The sequence below is a fragment of the Molossus molossus genome, unplaced genomic scaffold, assembly GCF_014108415.1.
Source record: "Molossus molossus isolate mMolMol1 unplaced genomic scaffold, mMolMol1.p scaffold_m16_p_20, whole genome shotgun sequence".
Classification (NCBI taxonomy): domain Eukaryota; kingdom Metazoa; phylum Chordata; class Mammalia; order Chiroptera; family Molossidae; genus Molossus; species Molossus molossus.
This window is the reverse complement of record NW_023425356.1, coordinates 32,766,879-32,787,676: the sequence shown is the minus strand read 5'-3', so window position 1 is coordinate 32,787,676 and position 20,798 is coordinate 32,766,879. Positions and strand designations below refer to the sequence as shown.

The 20,798-nt window shown below is 46.7% G+C and overlaps 1 protein-coding gene across 1 annotated transcript; it reads left to right on the top strand.

Annotated features, from left to right (window-relative positions):
• Positions 1–1,388: 1,388 nt before the first annotated feature.
• CUNH1orf116 (chromosome unknown C1orf116 homolog) lies at positions 1,389–12,972 on the top strand. Its single transcript, XM_036272194.1, has 4 exons — positions 1,389–1,414; positions 6,115–6,299; positions 8,912–9,086; positions 10,171–12,972. Exons 2-4 carry the CDS (start codon positions 6,195–6,197, stop codon positions 11,721–11,723), a joined length of 1,833 nt encoding a protein of 610 aa, XP_036128087.1. The 5' UTR covers positions 1,389–1,414; positions 6,115–6,194; the 3' UTR covers positions 11,724–12,972.
• The last annotated feature ends 7,826 nt before the right edge of the window (positions 12,973–20,798 follow it).

The window sequence follows — 20,798 nt, the reverse complement described above, 5'->3', positions numbered from 1 at the left end:
CTGATTGGCATCATACCAACACATGGCTAGTTTGATGTCATCATGCCTAAATTGAAATCTTTGCTCTACTACCTCCTAGCTATGGGACCTTGGACAAGTTATTTAACCCCCCCTGGAAAATTGGGATACTAATAGTGTCTACCTTTTGAAGTTGAAATAAAGAGTGAATGAAATGATGGATGAAAATGCTCAGTACAGCACAGTACCTAGCGCTCAGCCAGAGCTTAATAAATGTTGGCAATTATTATGTGTGTTGATTTTAATTTTTCTTCCTACCCTTTTGATATCTAGGATCACCGATATCCAGGGAAAATCGGCTTCCAGGCCAAAGTCCTATCTGGTTAAAGTGGCCTCCATACCTGGAGGGAGATTTCTTCCTGAAAGCATTGGCTTCTTCCACCTACTCTCTTCTCCCTGCTCGCTTCCGGCTAGCTACCGGTGCCAAAAATGTGCCATAGCGGAAGTCAGGAGTTGCTAAACTGGTTGGTAGCTTATTTTGTTTTTATTTATTATATTTATTGCTACCTTCCATGAACAGCTAAGAAACCAGAGACCCAGTGGCTGAGCATGTTTCCTCCTTCAAGGCTGTCTAGTCACTTTTTCATCAGGGTCCTCTGGGTTGGGGGGGGGGGTGTCATTTCCCCCAGAAGTAAATGAGGCCAAGAAGGTTGATGGCAGTCTGGGGTGGGGGGCTGGAGGTAAGGGTGTGTCAGCTCTGGCATCCCTAGTCTTAGACATCTCCTCGAGCGATCCCGAGTAGAGTTGGAAGCATTACGAACTGCTAAGAAAAGGCTTGAGGACGAAAGTGATTCTGCAAGATTAGAAAAGCCATTAACTAAACTGGCCACAGAGGATTTTAACTTGGAGAATTCAGGGGCATACTTAGTTCCAAGTGGAAGAAGGCAGCTCTAGATGGAAAACCAAGTTGCAAATAGACATGTAAAAAAGCATCCTGTCCAGTGGACTGTGTTTGTTTATATGACGATATAATTTTTTTTGTCTACACCCTCCCTGCCAACTCTCCTTTTCCAGTCTCGGCCTAAACCAATCCCTCCTCCTTCTAACCCTCTTTTTTTTTTTTTTTCAAGGGCTCTTTATTGGCTCTAAAAGGGGGAAGGGATGGCAAGAGATGATTGGCTGAGTGAGGGTGGCATTGCCCTGCCCATTCCCCTCCCACACCCTCCTTAGAGAAACAGCTGGAATGAGAAGTAGGGAGGGAAGGCTGGGATTGGCTGAGAGTCAGTGGCAGGGTGGGGTGAGCCAGCACAGATGAAGCATTTACCTGTCCAGGTAAGTCAGGAGGAGGTCAGAAGAAGAAAGCAGTAGGAGGCAGGGGAAGCAGTCTCTGTCTCCATCTCTGCCCTTTGACGTAGAGGGTATCTCTTTCCCCTCCTCAGCCCCCTACTCAGTGAAGGTGAGTTAATCGCTAACCAACTATTGCTTATTCTGTAGTGGGATGAGGGGGCCTGCTTTGTGGGGATTCAGAGCTATGGTGTTGTAGGGAGCCCTATACACCCCAGCTAGGAGGCTTTACTCTCTGTTCCTCCATTCTCAGAATCCAGTTGGGGATCAGAGAGGTTGGATTGAAGTGCTTTTGTAGAGACCAGGGCTGGAATGCATTTTTTTTTTTTCATCTGCCTCTTTAGGTTGGATAAGCAATATTGTGCAGACAACAAGAGAGCAAAAAATAGGTTTGTTTCGAAAATTTCCATTTCTGGGCAATTTAAATTGAGTTGTGACTTTAGAAGAGAACATTTAGAGTAAAGAAGTCAAAATACAGGGTGCCCCAGGGGAGAAGAGTAGTTTTCCCTTGCATTTCTAACCAGAAATTCTGCCAGGGCTTTAGCAATTTATTGGCTACATTTATTTAAGTAAAGGGTGCAGCGTGTGTGTGTGTTCAACAATGGCAATGTGATAATGGAGCTCTCCGTGGACAGGTGTGTAAGGCATGAGCTCTGCTAGGTTGTTTGTAAGGGGATGTGAGGTTTGGTTACATTGGAAAAATTCCAGCTCAGGCTACAAACTCGTCTCTGGAAAAGCCATGGATAATCTAGCTGCAGAGTCCCCTTTATTTGGGTTCAACTAATTAACTTTCTGACTTTACCTGTTAATAGACGTAGAAACTGGCAAACAGAGAGCTAGTTGGCTGTGCTGGGGCCTCACCCATATTTTTATGAATATTTCACGGCAGCATTTCTGGCTGCAGGAAAGAGGGAAGTGGGAAGACCTCCGTGTCGGGCTCCCAGACCCTGAAAACACACAAGCTCTGAGTGAATATCCAGGGGTTGGCAAAAGTTGCTTTTCAGTTGAGTATGTGAAACAGAGCTTATTCTTGTATTATTCTTAATTATTGTATTTCATGCGGACAACTGTAAGCCTACTTTTGCCAACCCCTGCATTGGGTGTCTCATCCTGGCAACTGGAGCTTTAGGCTTGAGCGTAGTCCACACCCCAAAACTGACCCAGCAAACTCACTGACTGAGGGCTGCCGTAGATGGAGAACTTGTCAGCGGTAAAGATGACCTGCAGTTTTAAACAAAGCTTTTTTGTGCAGAGAATACTTCCACCAACTCCTCCCCTCGAACACGGTGGTAGAAAGGGAAATTATAACGTTGCCTTAACACACACAGAAACTTGCCCACATGCTCATGGGGAGGGCTACACACAGTGCACTGTAGTCGTCCTGGAGATTTTTTTGGCATGTTCTCCAGCCTCAGGTGCATTTCTGGGTAGCCAGTGAAGAGCAGAGACACCAGGTCCAAGAGAAATGGGCAGCCTCCTTGACTACAGGGAGGGAGGCCGGGGAGGGGAGCCCCGGGAGGACATGGGGTGGGTTCCTGGGAGGGGTCTATTTAGAAGGTACAGAGAAACCAAACTGGAATGGGGTGAAGACCTCCCCACCCCACCCTCTTCAGGTGCCAGAATTCCACATGCTATTTATTTACTCTCCTCCAGGCTTGGCTGGCTTTAGTAGAGTAGTTAATATTTAATGGGCCTTTGCATGGTCGACCCTGACTATACACATTTCTCAACTCATTTCCTCCTCCCCGAAAGTCCCCCAGAGGTCAAGGGTTGAGAGATACAAAACTCTCACCCGAGTGTGTGTTTGTTTCTCAGGCTTTTTATCAAGTTGAAATACCTCAGGTTTTAGTGGTTGTCCCGAAACAGCTCACGGGTTTCAAGGTTGTAAAGTCGGTGGCAGGAAACATCCCAGAGCAGGCCAGACTGGTGAGGAAGGGAGGAAGTGGGGGGCGACTCTCTCTCAGGTCAGACTCTGCGTCAGAAAGCCGGGTGTGCAGATGAAGTGCTCACCCTCTGGGGCTCACGGAGCTTCAGTTTCAGGTTCAGACTAGTGTCTGCAGTGGTTGTGGAGCTTCTGATAATAGGATCTTCAGTGGCATTTGGTATAATGTCTTTACTCTGGAGATACTCCTTGTTGGGGCCAAACTGGGCCTGGAAACATAAAGCTTGACTAGATAAAGTACAAGGTTTAAGGCGTGAGTGAGGAGGAGGGTGACTGTAAGGCGTCTCATGTTTAGTCAGGGGTGGCCAATGACCCTTTAGGCACATGGCCCTCTGCATCTGGAGGGCCAGGGTCCACAGGCTGCCCTGTAGGTGCAGGTGGAGGTCATTCCTTCCTTTCCTTAGGGAGGGGAAGTGGGAAGATCAGCTTCCCATCTGTCCAATGGAAATATCACATCCTGCCTCAGTTATCAGGTTCCTTTGAAGATCTAATTAATATCTAAAGGGCTTTATAAGTTATGCCGTGCTATGGTTTTCGAAGCAGTGCCGTTCACACTGTGTCTCTCTCTTCCAGCTGCTTCGGGCCATCCTGGCTCTGCAGTGAGAGTGTGATGGGTGCCCGGGGGGTGAGGAGGGGCTAGTAAACCACTACAAAGGCTGAAGTGTCCTTGGGAGGACAGGGGTAGTAATTTTCTCTAAAAGGAAGAGGTAGCATCGTCTCCCCCATTCACAGAGAATATTACAGTAATTATAGTGGCCACTCTTAATATTCACTGCCCCAGTTTTACAGATTAGAAAACGAGCCAAACACTGGACCCTTCGATCTACACCCACTTCTTGGAAACAGTGCATGCCCCATGCCTGTTAGTTTAACCGAAAGCATTGCCCAAATTTCATTGAGCCACATAGTCTCTGGGAAATAAAATAGTTTACAGAGAACTTATAGTAATAGGGTAGAAGCCAGAAATGAGGTCTTCCAGTAGCTCAACTCAACAGACACTGAAATGGGTGACAGTTTATTCATCTAGCATTTCTTGAGCACCTTCTGTGTGCCCAGGCTTATGAAAGATGAATTTCGTCGGCTATAATGTCCTCAATCCCATAGAATGTTAAGAATGAGTTAGTACTATCTGAACCTAGACAGTCATCAATGGAGTGGATGGATGAGGTGACTGAACTTCATTCACATGACTTCTCATGTTTCTGTTTCTTTGGGGTTCTAGATATTGGGGAACTAACCTCATGAAGGAACCCTAAGACCTATCTTACCCATTGATGACTTATCATTGGGCATCTTTGGCATCTCTGTCCCTTCTGATTCCCTCTCTGTCTCCTGAAAGGCTCTGGACCCTCATAAACTACGTGTGTCATTAGGATCATCCCCCTTCATTCCTCATTGTCCTGTCCCTCCCTACCTGCTCCACCTGAGGGCCTTCTCCCAAGCAGGAGAGGAGGTCTGTGAGGCCTTGTGCTTGTCAGCTCTGTGGAGTTGGCAGGCCAACACACCCAGCACTGCCCAAACCTGACTTTGGCATTGAGAGCAGTTATTGGCAAAGGGACAACGAGCCCTGGAATCCAAACCCCAAGTCCTAAGACCTCAAATAGAACACATGTTTATAGGACATTTTTCCTAGTATTGGGAGGGTAGGAAAGATGGTAGAATATAAAGTATAGTTTCATGGGGGAAATATGGATTCAGAATCAGACTATATTCTACTGCTCCTTCAACTTCTCTGTTTGGTGTGTCTTTTAATCTTTATTCTTTTAGAATATTATTTTCATAAAGGAGAGTCATCCTGGCCTTTCCAACTCTGCTGGAGTGTCTCCCACAAACAGACATGGGAAAGTTCTATGACTTTCAGAAGGAAGATGGCCTTGCCTTCCTTTGCTATTATTATTAGCACAATGAATCTGAAATTTTTTCCTAGGAGTTGGAGTTGGGAGGAAGCTATATAGGACATTTCTCTTGTTCATTGGACGCAGGTTAGGAAACCTCATTTGAATAAGTTCAGCAATAGAGGGGGTGGTGCACAAGAGGGAAATTGGGTGGGTGCCAACCACTGTAGGTGCTATGCATATGTGTCCCAAGCCAGGGAGATGATGGTGGCCGCGGTGCTGGCTGTTGTGGTGATGTTGGTGACATTAACTTTGATAGCAGCTGACAATTGGGCCATGCACTGCACAAGTGTTTTACATGAAGCATTTTGTTACAGCTTCAAAAAATAAACCAACAACCCTGTGAAGTAGGTACTTTTAAGGACCCTGTTCCTTCTTTTAAGCCTATAGTCCCCCATTTACCCCGAACCTTCTTTTCTAAACTCTTGTCTTCTTTTCTTCAATTTATTTTGACCCCAGATAGATTTTGTCTTTTTCTTAGTATGAGAACAGTAGTAGTTGGTTATTCGTTGTTTGAATATTTACTACCAGCTACTCTATGCTAACTGTTCTTATTTAATCCTTACATTAACCCCATTTAATGAGGAAAAACAAACTCAGAGTTATTTGTCTCAGCACATAATTGTAAATGGCTAAACTGGAACCCAGATCCAGCTACCTCCAGAATCCAAGCTATTAACCCCTATAATATGTATTGTTTATAGTAATAAGAATGTAGACTAAGCTCCTAGTTCAGAGAAAAAGGTGACTAGAGGAAGTGATGGAATTTCCTTGACTAGATTGCTTCTCTACTACCTAGTCCATCCTTCTGCATGTACGTGAACTGGCTTATGTGTCCCTCCATGCAGGCTGGGGGGTTGGGTTTGGGTAACGGCTGTCCACGGCCCCTTCCAGCTCTTTGCTTGCTTGGTGTCGCTGCCGCCATGGCCAGAGCCCAGGCCTGGCTCACACGTGGCTTTGATTCTTTTGTTTCAGGCCCAGCTTGGGACATTCCTCGCTTCTCTCCGCTTCCCCTCTGGGAGCCCTTTCACCGTCCCTGCACCTTGCTTCTGGCAATGCCGGAGAGGGAACTGTGGCCAGAGGGCCCTGGCTCGGAACCCGCGACCCACATCGGCAGCTGGGACAGCATGACGAGCACCACCTCCACCCGCTCTGGATCTGTACGTACTCTCTGTCCTGCAACCTGGCCCGCTCTCTGCACACCTGCCCTGCCCTGCCCCGCCACCATCATCCTGGCTCACTGCTCCGCTCTTTCATCTTCCTTGTCGGGGAGTGAATCATACCCGCCGATGCTGTCTGCCTCTGAGTCACCCCTGGTTCTATGGAGAAAAGGGTGGGACAACCCCAGAGCGCAGTAGGACAAATGAGAATTTTTCCAGTTTTCATTAGGTGGAGGGTCTGAGTTGAGGTGAGAGAGCAGGCCAGTGATCTGAGGACCTGGTGGAAGCTACAGTGTAGATCTTCGTAGCACATGAATTCCTGAGGTTCTTTGCAATTAGCAACATCACTTCAGTTTTTAAAAAGATCAAAGAGAATAAAGTAATTAAGAGCCTGGGTTCTGGAGCTAAACAGATCTGGGTTCCCTAGTATAAGCTGTATGACCTTAGGTGAGTTCCTTAATTTCTCTAAGTTTCAGTCTCCTTAGTATTAAAATAGGGATAATATTAAAAATGAATCGATAGGGTTCTTGGGGGGAAGTAAATACAATACATAGAGAGCACATAGCCTGTGCCTCTGTGTAAAAAAGAAATAGTCTCTGTATGAGCAGAAATTGAGACTCTTCCAAAGTCACTACGTTTCACTATTTATGAGTGGCACACAATAAATTTTAATGTTTCTGGGCGTGAATTTAAATCTTAATTGTTGTATGACTGGTGTGAAAAAGTAAATCTGCCCAACGTCCAAAAGTAAATATTCCTTTTTTGTTGGAATTCATCACATACATAATAAGGCCTAAGAATGTATAGTTTATGGCTTTATATCCTCTAGATGTATTTGAAAATTTAAATATTATAAAGGTCTCTACTGTATGTCAAAGATGTTTAATATAGTCAACGAGCCCTGGCTGGTGTGGCTTAGTTGGTCATCCTATATAACAAAAGATTGCTAGTTCAATTCCCAGTCACAATGCATATGACAGGCAACCTATCGATGTTTCTCTCTCTCTCTTTAACTCTCTCTCTCTCTCTCTGTCTCTCTCTCTCTCTCTCTCACACACACACACACACACACACACACATCAGTGAAAACATATCCTTGGGTAAGGATTAGAAAGAAAAAAATAGAGAGAGAGTCAATGAGTTTTGATGTGTAAAAATGTATTAGAAAAAGCAGCACACACACAAACATGCAAAATCTGAAGTGCAGGCAATCTGTATATTTCTTTTTGACTTTTGATAATAGGGCCACAGAGACAATATGAATAGTTACCTATCACTAGATGCAGAGGATGACCAGGATTAAAGGTCTTCCAAGAGAATCATCCACAAAGGAGTTCAGAGCTGGCTTATGTCTGGCAAGGCTGTTTTAAGTGGAATTTGACAGTAAAGAAGAACTTTGTTCAGAGAACCCCTGGAGTCAGCTTCAGGGCTTCCAAGGGCCCTGTTTGGGGCTTCCCTTGTCATGTGGGCCGCACTCAGCCAACAGACAGATGGCTCTTGAAGGAGTCTGGGGACTGGAAGGGTTATTCCGGCAGCCATCTTTCCTCTTCCCAGGGAATTTTTAGGGCTATCCCCAAATCTTTCCTGGCCATCTGAGTGGGTCTGGAGAATATACAACTCTGAGCGATCTCAAATAATAGGAAGAGGGGTGAAGATGCCAGGTAGGGACTCAGGCCAAATTTCACGTATTCCCATTTGCCTTTTGGTTTTCCCTTCAACCTTCTTGCTTGGAGAGCAACTGTTCCACGGATCTTCCTGGCCTGTAGAATATGGGCAGTGACCCTCTGACATGACCATAGCACCTTTCCCCCGGACATTCCTATTGGCTTTCTCATACTTAAAATTACTCATTTACTACCTACTTAATATTTAATACTAAGTTGCTTTCTCCTCCCCCTTGTACTCGTCCAGTTTCTTCCCCCTCCTGCTTAAGTTAATATTTGCTTAAGACGTGCACACTTATTTGAATGTTAGCAAAGCCAAATAACATAAAGAAAGTAAATACACAAGGGGAAAAGTCATGTGTGGAATGCATTTCAGAGTCCAGTACTAATTATTTAGTAAATGTATCTGTGGCTAGTCATACCACTGTTCCCACTGGCCTGGCAGCCACCAGTTGGCTACGTTTCCTGTTTGTCTTCCTACCGTCCTTGACATGCCAGGTCAAGTAGGCAGAAGTACTTCGAAAAGTCAAAAGCGATACCATTCAAGTTGAAGGTCAAATCTGTATGTCGTTCATATAATCTAGAGCTAAATCAGAGACACACAAAGTGAAATATTTGACATAGGTCACAGAGAAATTGGGATTAGAACCTGAGACTGCTTCTGATCCGCGCCCCTAAGCATTCTCCCCGGGACTGAGCGACAGAAAGGCCACTTGCCATGTGCCTGCCCAGCTAGCAGAGCTGGTGCTAGTGGGACAGCAGTCCCTGCTCTCCCGGCGGCCTGCAGTTTCAGGAAGCCACTCCAGCAAGTTCGCAGAAGCCACCGCAGAAGAGTTTCCAGATCTTCAGCATTCCTTCCCCAGTGCAGGCTGCTTCTCAGGCCCCGCCAGTTTCTGCAGCGTTTTCTCTCACAGCCTCCTTCTCTCCTTCCTCCTGTCCTCACTCCAGAGCGACAGCTACGACTTCCTGTCCGCTGAGGAGAAGGAGTGTTTGCTCTTCCTGGAGGAGACCATTGGCTCCCTGGACACTGAGGCTGACAGCGGACTGTCCACGGACGAATCAGAGCAAGGCACAACTCCCCAGAGTCCCCGCGCACTGCCCACACTCCAGCCGGCTCCCCGGGGTAAGAGGGCCTGTCCGGGGTAGCACCTCTAGTGAAACCCAGGAAATCTGAACATCCTTCCGGCCGCTTTCCACGGTGTGTGCTGTTTGCTCTAAGGGCCACAGGCAGAAGAATGAATGACCACATGCCTCTCCACTCTCCTGGCTAGAATCAAGCCTTGTTTCTGGGGAGAAGGAGGGACTGTTCACAGCCACCTTCCTATGGCTTTCTATATGTATCGGAGGCCTGGGAGGGGAAGGGGTTTGACCAGCTCCCATCCACTCATGGAGAAACTCTAAGCAGAAGTGAGGGAGGGGTGGGTGGTTGGCTCTGGAGATACTGAGTCAGTCTGGGGAGCTAATCTGGGTGGCCCAGAGGCTGAGGCTGCAGGAGATAAGAACAGGGAAGGGCTCCCTTAGCTTGAGTGGGTGGCACCCTAAGGCCCTTGTGAGAGAGTGTGGAGAGCCAGTGGCGTTGAGGCTCAGGAGAAGGCCAGGCCGGCACATGAGTGCGGCCGTACATGTGGGGCCATATATCCCAGGGTGGGGTGGGCACTTGACTGCAGAGGAGAGTCCAAGGCTGCAAGCATTTATTTCTTCATTTAGCAAATACTTGGTGGCGGTGTGTTAGACCTTCCCTGCAGCTAGAGCAGTAAATGGGAACGAAGCTTCACTGCCCCCCGAGACTCGTTACCTGGCTCCCTGGGAGGAAACAGCCCACGTCACTCTCTGGTGTGGGGACAGCTTTGGTCATTACAGAATCATCCAAGTGCTCATAGCAAGTGCAGGTAGAATAAGGTGAACCCCACCAAGAGCGAAGCACCTGTCCATGCTGTTCGTGTTCAATTCTCCCATTGGACTCAGCTACCTGGGAGCCCTAAAATAGCTAGAGGGACTGTCCTGAATCTCTCCCAACCCTGGTGCACCTGTTGAGGGTTGGAAAGAGCCAGCTGCCTCTGGCTGCCCCTTTAAGAGCAAAAAAAACTAAAACAAAACCCATCTATGCAAATTGGAGATCAGAGTTCAGGAAATATTTGCATTTCCCTTGGCAACAGGGTTCTCACCTCTGTCCTCTCTTCTTTGCCTGTTCTCCCGGGCCCTCACAGGACAATCAGAGGAGACCATCACTCAGCAAAGACTAGAGCCAAAGAGAGCGACTCAGTCCAGCTTACCCCATCTGCCTGAACCCCAAGGCCTGGGCTTCAGATCCGGCTCCTACAGCCTCCCCAGAAATATCCATATTGGTAGAAACCAGAACTCCTGGAAGAGCACCACCCAGACTAATAGCCACCTGCCTGGGAACCCTGAGCGGCTCACCCCAGACCCTGAGAGAGAGCAGGTGAGCCAGAGCAGGGAGCCTAGCCAGGCTCCGGCCGGGCCCCGGGAGGCTGTGCTCGACCTGGACACAGCTCTCATCCCCCCTCCAGAGGCCTTCCGGGACTCCCAGCCAGGGCAGTGCGGGGAAGACAGCCTGCCCAAAGGGCCAGGGCAGAAGACCCCCGCGCCCCAGCTCCTCACGGCACTCGGCCCCCAGAAGAGAAAGGAGACTGTTTCAGAGACCATGTCCCAACAGGCCAACGAGAAAGGCTTAGCAGGGGCACCAGGACAACCTCTGCCGCCTCCTGCCCTGTCGTCTCAGGCTGCCTCTGCTCCCCCCCCATCAGCGGGGACTCCACATGCCCAGTTGGCTCCCCTGACAGCGCCTAAGCCCCGGAAGCTGCCACCTAATATTGTTCTTAAGAGCAGCCGAAGCAGTTTCCACAGCGACCCCCAGAGCTGGCTGGGCCGTCACTCTGAGGCGGCCACTGGAGACTCGGGCCTGGTCTCCTCGTCACTGCAGGAGCAGAGGAAAGCCCGCAAAGAAGCTCTAGAGAAGCTGGGGCTACCCCAGGACCAAGATAAGCCCAGCCCCCACTTAAGTAAGCCCACCAGCTCCATCAGACTCGGGGGGACGCGTACTCAGACCCCTTCCCCAGCTCTCGCTCCTACTCTGGCTCAGCCTGCAACTCAGGGCTCATCAGCTGTGCCTGCTGCAGGGAAGTCTTCAGCTCCTGCTCCAGCCCGAGGACCTTCTCCAATGAAGGCTCCAGCTCCAGCTCCAGCGTCTTCTCCAGGCAAGGTTTTCACTCCTGCCCAGGAACCCACCCCAGGGAAGGTTCCAGCCGCCAAATCCATGCCAATTCCCATCCCTACAGCCCCAGGGGTAAATAGTCCCCTGACTCAGCCAAAGCCAAACGCTGGGCTGACTCTGCAGGAGAGCAGCATCCCTGGCCTGAGACAGATGAACTTCAAGTCCAACACCCTGGAGCGCTCAGGCGTGGGGCTGAGCAGCTACCTCTCCGCCGAGAAAGACCCCAGCTCCAAAACCAGCACCTCCCTGGGAAAAGACTCCTTCTTGAACAAGATCTCACCCAGTGTCTTGCGTAATTCCCGGCCCCGCCCTGCCTCCCTGGGCACAGGGAAGGACTTTGCAGGCATCCGGGTGGGCAAGCTGGCTGACCAGGAGCAGAAGCAGAGCTCCAAGCGCCTGTCTTACCAGGGACAGGGCCGTGACAAACTGCCTCGACCCACCTGTGTCAGTGTCAAGATTTCCCCCAAAGGCATCCCTGATGAGCACAGAAAGGAGGCTCTGAAGAAGCTAGGACTGTGGAAGGAGTAAAGTAGGCCACCAGCGCTGCCCGCACAACCTCCTCCCTGCCTCCTGCCGTACAAGACACTCGGCTCCACCTAGGAGCCTTGCCCACCTCACTGTGACTCGGGGGTTGGGCAGGGGTAGGTTTCTCTCCGATGCTGTGCTCTCTGAGGTGAAGGGGAAGGAGAGATTGGAGTCCAAGCCTACGCTTATATTTAGGGTGTTTTTGCCAATGAGTACCTGAATGAATCATCCTGAAGATGATGTCCACAAAAGTGTGTGTGTGTGTGCGTGTGCGTGTGAGTGTGTGTGTGTGTGTGTTTTAGGCTGTATATATCACTGAAGCTATTTATATGGCACAGAAGTCATTGCTGAGAATTCTGCTCATGTTGGAGATCTTTGTACACTGGGTAGAGTTCAGCCTGAGCAGAACTGAGTGGAGAGGGGTGGCTAAGCCTTAGAAAAAATGTCAGATGAGACCATGGATGTGCCAATGGCATTAGGCAAATGTAGTGTCACCTGAAATGTGGGTCTCCTGGAATTCCTGCAGTGCATACAGACTGGCTCACGCCCTGCTGGATCCCTGTCTTGGTTCTGGCCTTCTGGGCAAGAGCCTGGGGCCAAGAGGAGTTGCTTTGTTGTCTCTTCACCAGCTTCCTTGTCCCTGTCACCCGTCCCAAGAACAGGACTTGTTCCTGTAACTAAACCTCTGGGCTGATTGAGAACGGCAGAGCTCTTGTTGGTCTGAGAAAGAAGGATAAGTGACCCAACAGCACACCTCCCCTGGGGAGGGTCCTTGTCCATGGACTCAATAAATTCAGCGATAATCTGTGTTGTGGCCCCTGCTTCTGTGATTCCTGCTCCCTGTCTCAGGCTGCTCATGACCGACCCCAGCACTGGGCCAACATGGAGATGGGAGCCGGAGCCCAGAGGCTGCCAGACTCCCAGCACCGAAGAGCTGTTTCGGGCTCGCCCACGCGGCTGCAAGTAGTTCTTAACTGCTCAGCGCCCATGGACAAATCAACCCCATACGTTCTCTGCTAGTTATTCATAGAGTATCAGAGCTGGGAGGGGCCTTGGAGATGCTCAAATCCAACTTTGTTGGGGAAGGAAAGTGACTCATCCATGGCCAATGCCGCTTAGTAACAGCGCTGGGACCAGAGCTGGGCTCCTGATCCCCATCCAGGCTGCAGGCTGCCTCCCCGCAAGCAGTACTTGTGCGCATCCATACAGCTCCCCAATGGCCCTTCCAGATCCTGAAGTGTCTCCCGAAACATCAGAGATTAAATGTTATCTGTGTCCTATTTCGTGCTGTGGCTTTTTATTTTATCTTTGGAAAGTAGCTGTAGAGTAACTCATTATTAACCCTAAATTTCCTGACCAAGTTATGCAACTTGAAAAAATGCCCGAAGGAGGTAATACGATGGGGGAGGGGGGGTGCCAGCTTGTGAAGACAGGCTTGAGGATCAGACATGGCTAGACATGCCTCCTGCTTCCCCTTAGAAAAGAAATGGCATTCGTGGCTGTGACCTGGTTCCAGTCCAGGACACCCAGATGTGGGGGGCAGATAAGGGGAGGAAACTCTGCTTGGCAAGGTGCCCCTTAGGTTGGCAGAGCTCTTTCAGGCTGCGTCCCGAGGAACCTAGCACCGTCAAAGCGCCTGGTTTCTGAGCACGAGAAGGTTATGGCAGGGACAGCAGGTAGCTTGCTCCACCCTGTCACGGTATGTGGGGTGTGGGTGTGATGGTTTCTGTGTACTCTCTCACACACACACCCCAAAGCCTGGTGCCTTCCTCCTGCCCTGGGTGAGGGCCTGGCCTGTCACAACCCACAGGGACTTCCACCTCTGGCCAAGCCAAGTCTTATCACGGACTCCCCAAAGGAGAGAAGCCCCCCCCCCCCCCCCGCCACACACACAAGAGGACTGAGTGCACACGCTGTATTTGGTTGAGCAGCTTCATGTGTATATTTCAAGACACAACCTGAGAACAATCACTTTATTTTTTATTAACCGCCCTGACAAATAGGGACACTTGGGATTGGCTGTAAAGTAAGACTTGGTAGGAATCTGAGGCCCTGGCTCCAACTCGAGGCTGACTGACACAGGTTGGTCAGGAGTATCTCCTGCTAAATCCCCACTCCCTGATAAAGGTCATTTCTCTCCAGACTGAACAGAGTTACATAGAGTCGGCCCTCCAGCCCTATGTTCTCATCATACTGGGGTGCCTGCTTCCCCAATTCTCTCAATTTGAGAGACCCCCCCCCCTTTCCTTGGTATTCAAAGAGGCCATGCATCCCATGTCCTCATCCTTCAAAGCATGTTTCTCTCTGGATGGTCTTTGGGACTCAAGAACAAAATAGTAAATCCAAACCCAGCTGTCCTCACTACAAAGATGGGCAAAGGGATCCCCGGGAGGGCATCTGCCATACTGAAGGTGATGTTAGACCCACCTGTGGAATTTATCTTCGTCTTGTATGTATATATGATTGCTCTTCATTCGCCTTGAACTGAGTGGGTGGGAGGGGAGAATGTCTTCGGGGTTGTTCTTATCTCTTTTTGAAGGATTTTGGGTGCAAGTGTGTAAAGGTCAGTCATTTGATTTTAAAAACCAAAGCGACAACTCTACTTCCACTTGACCTTGTATCTCTGCTATACCCTGCTGCAGTCTTGCTGCTGCGGGCAACACACCATCTGCCACATCGAGGAGCTGGCCTCTCAGCCTGGCACGTGGGGTCTGTGCCCTCAGATATATTGGCAACTGCTCCTCTGAATCACCATTCAGGTGCTACTCTGCACCATGACTCCGGGGGGGCAGGCCTACGTGCAGTCCTGCACAGAGGTTGGGGGAGCAGCCCGGCGTATCTAGGTGCCTCCCTTCACAGTGGGAAATGCGGTCTGGTGCGGTCTCCCTGTAGTCTGGTAGTCTGGTATGCAAAAGTTGGTGTTTATTCCACAGAAGGAAGGGCAGGTAGAAGGCTGGAGAGCAGGCCCATTTGATGTTATGAGTCAGAGCTGGAGGTGAAGATGTCAGAGTCCACAATATGGGTCATTGTGTGAGGGGAACCACTCCATTCTTTGATCCATGATCATACATGTAGGAAGAAAAGGATCACACTATCATAATATGAAGCTGTAGGCTCATAGACTAGAGGAGGTAGAGACCAGGGGCATGAACAAGATAAGTTATTTTCATCTCAGCCAGAATCTAAGAGGGAATGCAGATAAAATGCTCCCAAGTTCTTTTCCTCATGCAAGTGACTATGGAGCATATAGATCTGGGTGCAGGTCAATGTCTATCACTTACCAACCGGGGAACCCTGGAACTTCCTGAACCTTTTCAAGTTCTCAATCTGTAGCATGGGGATAATGCCATCCTTTTAAGATTGTGGGGATGAACAAGTGCTGTAAACTATGTAAAGTCCAGTGCTTGACACTGTGTAGTGATTCCATCAATGATAGTATGGGTTTCTGGATCGTCTTCCTTCCTTCTCACAGGAAGCAAATGTAGGAAGGGAGGAAGTCAAGAGCGCCCTTGGTCCAGCACTGGGAGGAAATGGGAGAGATCTTTCTGCAAATAAAAGTCCAAAGTAATAACCAGGCTTTGGCACACCTTCCAGGTGCCTCATCTTCAACCACATCATGATTCTTGGAATTTGAAAAGAAAGGGATTAGCATCATTCTGGTGTTTGTGCCTCCATGAAGACTGAATCATCTGTTTCCAGCTTTCTCCCAAACTCAGCTTCTCCTTTACAATCAATTTCTTGAAACCCATGACTATATAGTGTGCTTCCTTTAATTTTCTTTTGCTGTGTGGTTCAAAGAACTCTATGCTATCCAATAGTTATATTTTAAATGGAGGGAAAGAATAAACATATATAATAGGAGGGAACTCTGGCAACCATCAGAAGGATGATACTGAAAAAGGTTTCAAGATTCTTGGGGCAGTTTTTAAAAATAGGGTATGCATACTTTAGGAATGAATCAGGCATTAGTTAACAGGAGGCAAGAAGGTAAACTGGATGACCTCTCCAAATATGACCTCTTCTGATACAAGAGCCATACAATGTACTGGACTCATTATCATTATTGCCATCACCAGAATCACCACCGTTCTTGTCATCGCTGAGATAGCGTACAAGTGAGATAAAACTGGGTGATGCTCTAATTCCAGCCATCATTCCCTTCCTGCTCATTGCCTGCTGAACGGTTGTTCTTATTCACCACTTGCTGTGTACTCAGAGTTCAAAATAATCCGAAGCAAAATGATATCCTAACAAAACTCTGGACTACGTGAGCTTCAGTAAGAATGTATGTTTCAATAAGACCAAACAACTTAATTAGGAAGACCAACATCCTGCCAAAAATAATCACAGTATAATCTAAGGTGAAAGATACCTCATATAATCTAAGAGCTGGAAGGAATTTTTTAGGTTATCTCATCCAATCCCCTATCTAAAGAAGAATTATGCCTATAAGTGGATATATATATAGTGAGAAAGATGGATGGATAAACAGGTGGGTGCATGGATGGGTGGGTGGATGGGTGGATGGAGAGATGGATGGAAGAGGGGAGGAGAAGGAGGACTTGAGAACATACAGTGGTCAAGAGCAAAGGCTTAAGAGTCAGGCTGCCAGGTTTCCTACACCTGTTTTCTTTTCAGTGTATTTCTTTTTTATTCCTCTGCCTCCCTCTGTTGTGTGCTGCCCTACGGTTTTTTGGTTTAAAAACGGAGTAAAAATACGAAACTTACAACAGGAATGAACCCTCTAGAGGCAATAATCATACTTACTTGTTGCAGTTGTTATGAGAATAAAATCAAATAAGATAATACATATAAAAAAACACATCTAATTGCTCAATAAAAGAAATCTATTAATATTATCATATACATATATAGTTCAAATGCCAAATGGGTCCCCTTTGAAGAGTGGATTTTTCTCAGCCTACACCTAAATTTCTCAGCCTGAAACAGTCATAAGAAATATATATTTGGTTTTCATCCCCACTTCTGGCTCAGAGATCCTAAAACCCTTGGAATTTCCTGTGAGGAGAAGGATAAAGGTGTGTTTTGTTATTTCAATGAGTGACTTTTGAAAAACCCCAAGGTAACCTAAGGATGGAGGCTGACCACCTGGGAACGTTTAGTCCCGCCCACCCCACTTCTGGGGAAAGTAGAGGAGCTGAAGACTGAGTTTAATTGCCAATGGTCACTGATTTAATCAATCAGGCCTGTGCAATGAAGCCTCCTTACAAACCCAAGAGGACAGAGTCCGGAGAGCTTCCAGGTGGGCGAACCGGAACGTTTTCCACCCCAAGTGCCATGGGAACAGAGCTCCTTTGTTGCAGACCTTGCTCTATGTATCTCTTCATCTGACTACTAATTAAAATCTTTAATATGTTTTGTAATAAACTAGTAATCCAAGCAGTAAACTATTTTCCTGAATTCAAGCTGTTCTTACAAATTAATCAAACCCAGTGAGGGGATCATGGGAAACTAATTTACAGTGTGTTGGTCCGAAGCACAGGTAACAACCTGGACTTGCAATTGGCATCTGAAGGGGGAGGGGTGCAGTTTTGTGGGACTGAGGCCTCAACTTGTGGGATCTGATGCTCTCTCCAGGTAGACAGGGTCAGCACTGAGTTGAATTGTAAGACACCCAGCCAGTATTTGTTAACGTAGGAAACATTCAAACTGGTGAAGAATTTTGTGAGTTTAATTGAGCCAAACTGTCGACAAATGCTGGGAGGCAAAACCTCAATGGAATGAGATAACGCTCTGGAGAATGGCAGTTTTGCTCCTTGATGTATACATTACAATCTAAAGAGAAGTCGTAAATAGGTTACATGAAATCCACTGGTGATAGATCAGGGAGGTGGGAGAAAGCAAAGTGAGGAAATCTCTGGGATTGGATAAAAAGTAAAATGATAGACACCTCTTTCTACAACCATGGGTACAGGATTGTTAACAGTCAATGATAAGTATGATAATAATAACAATGAGGGGATTTGTGTTTCCACCCCGGTGCATAGGTTGTGCCCTGAGGGGTCTGGAAAAAGGAACTTACCCCACATGCCAAAGGTATGTTATCTTAGATGCAAAAAGACAATAGGCTCCTTTAAGGTGAAATATGACCTTTGTCTGAGAAGATTCCAGCCTAGGACATGACTACCTGCCACAAACTGCTTTTAGTTAAAAAGTTTAAACTTCAAACCATCCTTTGTGGTTAGATCTCTGAGTTTGCAAGGCCGCCACACAGGACTTCCCTGAGCTTGTCAGGTTAGCACGGGGCCCCCTTTGGTCCTGGCGTTGAAACATGCTTGCTGGTGTGGGAAACGCCATGCACACTGGAATGGAGGGGGAGTTTCTTCTCCATAAAGCTGCACTCTCATTCCTGACCTGTGTGTCCAGAATACCAGGGTAGGATTCACAGCTTTAGAAATGTCTCTTCAGACCTCATTTCTGTGCTTAATGCCTCAGCTGCATACTCCATCTCCACTGCAAACTCAACATGTCCCAACACAGACCCATGTGGGAGACCCACATCCGACTCTGACAGCGTTCTAGATCTCAGTGAGCAAGACTAGCATTCACCCAATGAGTAAAGCCAGAAACCAAAATACCACCCATGATACTGTCCTTATGTAATCAATTACAAATCGTGACAACATCACCTCCAAACATCATTCAAGCCAGTTTTTTATTTCTTCCTTTCTGCCACCACCACAGCCATGCTGGTGCCCCATCAGCTCTCTCCTGGACCACAGCAACAGCTCAATGTTCTTTCCATCCACTCCAGCCCCTCTCCACCCAGCACCCCACATTACCTTTCCATCTGCAGTACACTACCTTTCATGGAAGAATAAAAGGCCCTAGAAAAATACACGTATATTAGCACATTTGTGCAAACGTATATGTAGGAAGAGTAAACAAAAAACTAATGTGATTGATTTTTATCTACAGAGGGTGGGTGGAAAAACTGGAAAGAAAGAAGGAATGGAAACAGCATAGAAGGGAGGGTGAGGGTGGCATTTCTCCGAACATACCTGTTTGTATAGTTCAGATTTTAGGGCCATGGTAATGTTTTGCACATCCACAGAATTGATATATAAATGACAAATAAATAACAACCAGGGTGTGCGTATGTGTGTGTGTGTGTGTGTGTGTGTGAAGGGGGTGTGCATGCTTTTAGAGGAGGAGGGTGGAAGGACCCAAAATGGAATACAAAACAGTAAAAGAAATAAACCTAACTGTATTAAAAATAAATGAACGACATAACTACACTGAGGGAAGTGGGGAGGAAAAGAGCTAATCTAAGTAAGTTTTTAAAGAATGTATTGTTGCTATATGCTGTCAAATAAAGACATTCTAGTTGTTGAATGTGTTTTTCACACTTCTTCATTCGCATTCTGAATTTACTTATGTGTATTACTGGACTGAACAAATAAGTGACTATCCATGGAGAAAAGAGCCGGGTTCCTCACTATTGGAGAGTGGAAATAAATAAGGTATGGCTATGCAAATATCCTATTTCTCATCATACTTTCTTCCACTAATTTTAGCATCTATTAATGATTCTTGCCTGAAATAATGATCACTATGGCATTTGTCAAATTGTGATTTTTCTACTTCCATCATTTCTTCTGCATTTATTGTTAGGAATTTTCCTGTAATAAACAACTGTTTCTTAACCCCCATTTAAAAATTTTTATTATTATTTTTTTTAATCCTCACCAAGGAATATGCTTAGAGAGAGGAAGGGGGAGAGAGAGAGAGAAACATAGATGTGAGACAGAAACATTGATCAGTTGCCTCGTGCATGCTCCCTGACCAGGGATCAAACCTGCAACCCAGGTATGTGCACTGACTGAGAATCAAACCCACAACCTTTCTGGTGCATGGGATGATGCCCCACCAACTGAGCCCTGGTCCGGGCCTTAACCCCCATTTAATTACTTATTCAAGTATTTATTTATACCAATATGAATAATGTATATTTATTTTATTCTATGGGTTAGGGTCCATGACTATCATTTATTTCGTTGCTCAACTTACTCCCTCTTTGGTTCTTGAGAGACCCTTTATGCTGGCTCTTTTGTCTTTTGTATGCTCCCACCTTTTTTGAGTATTTTCTTAATTTTTGCCACGCAAAATGGTTTCGGCCCATCTTGCTCTTTCTCTGTCCTCACCCTGGAATTATCCAAGGACCTCTGGATCCTCTTTTTGGAAAATGATACTGAGAAACCGAGACCTGAGTTCTAGGTGCGTTCATTGGAACCAGTGGGCCTTTCCTTTCAGCCTCTCGGCGGACAGACTAGGAAGTAGTTGTATGAATATACACGTGTCCAAACACATCTATATCTTTGCCTACCTTCATCTATTTATATATATATATATAAGCTAACAAGTCCATACTGTGTCTCTAATTCAAATCTAATATCACAGGGTTTATTCTAGTCTTTCTTATTTTCTTTCTTTTTTTTTCTGTGGTACGTGCCCCTAGCAGGAACCGAACCCGAGACTCTCTGGTCCACAGGCTGACACTCAACCGCTGAGCCAAACTGGCCAGGGCCCTTTCTTATTTTCTTACTTATGTGTAATAAATGTCAAAAGGACAGAAGAGGCCAAATAAAAAAACTCTCAAGAGCCAAATAGGGAATAAACTGAGTAACAGAATAAAACACAGTCATGGACAATAACCCATAGAATACAATAAATATACATAATTCCATTTTGATATAAATAAATAAATAACTGAATAAATAATGAAATGAAAGTTAAGGAACAGTTTTTCATTATAGTAGAATTCTAAACAATAGCTGCAGAAGAAATGATGGAAGTAGAAAAATCACAATTTGGCAAACACTATAGCAATAATTGTGTCAGGCAAGATACATTAATAGATGCTAAAATTAGTGGAAGAAAGGATGATGAAAAATAAGATATTTTCATAGTTTTGAAGTTCCTTCCTGAAAACACTTATTGAAAAAAAAATAGTATCTTTGCAATATAATTGGCAGACATAAGTTTAACCAAGTGATCAAAGTTGATGTCACCGGTTATGACACATATTGACCATGTACCTCTTATCCCACTGCACCG

What these genes read in the sequence shown, in the direction of transcription:
- CUNH1orf116 (XM_036272194.1), top strand. Translation starts at nt 6,195, where the DNA reads ATGCCGGAGAGGGAACTGTGGCCAGAGGGCCCTGGCTCGGAACCCGCG. An exon ending in CCTCCACCCGCTCTGGATCT is followed by an intron (nt 6,300 to 8,911) that starts GTACGTACTCTC and finishes TCCTCACTCCAG; the next exon opens with AGCGACAGCTACGACTTCCT. An exon ending in ACTCCAGCCGGCTCCCCGGG is followed by an intron (nt 9,087 to 10,170) that starts GTAAGAGGGCCT and finishes GGGCCCTCACAG; the next exon opens with GACAATCAGAGGAGACCATC.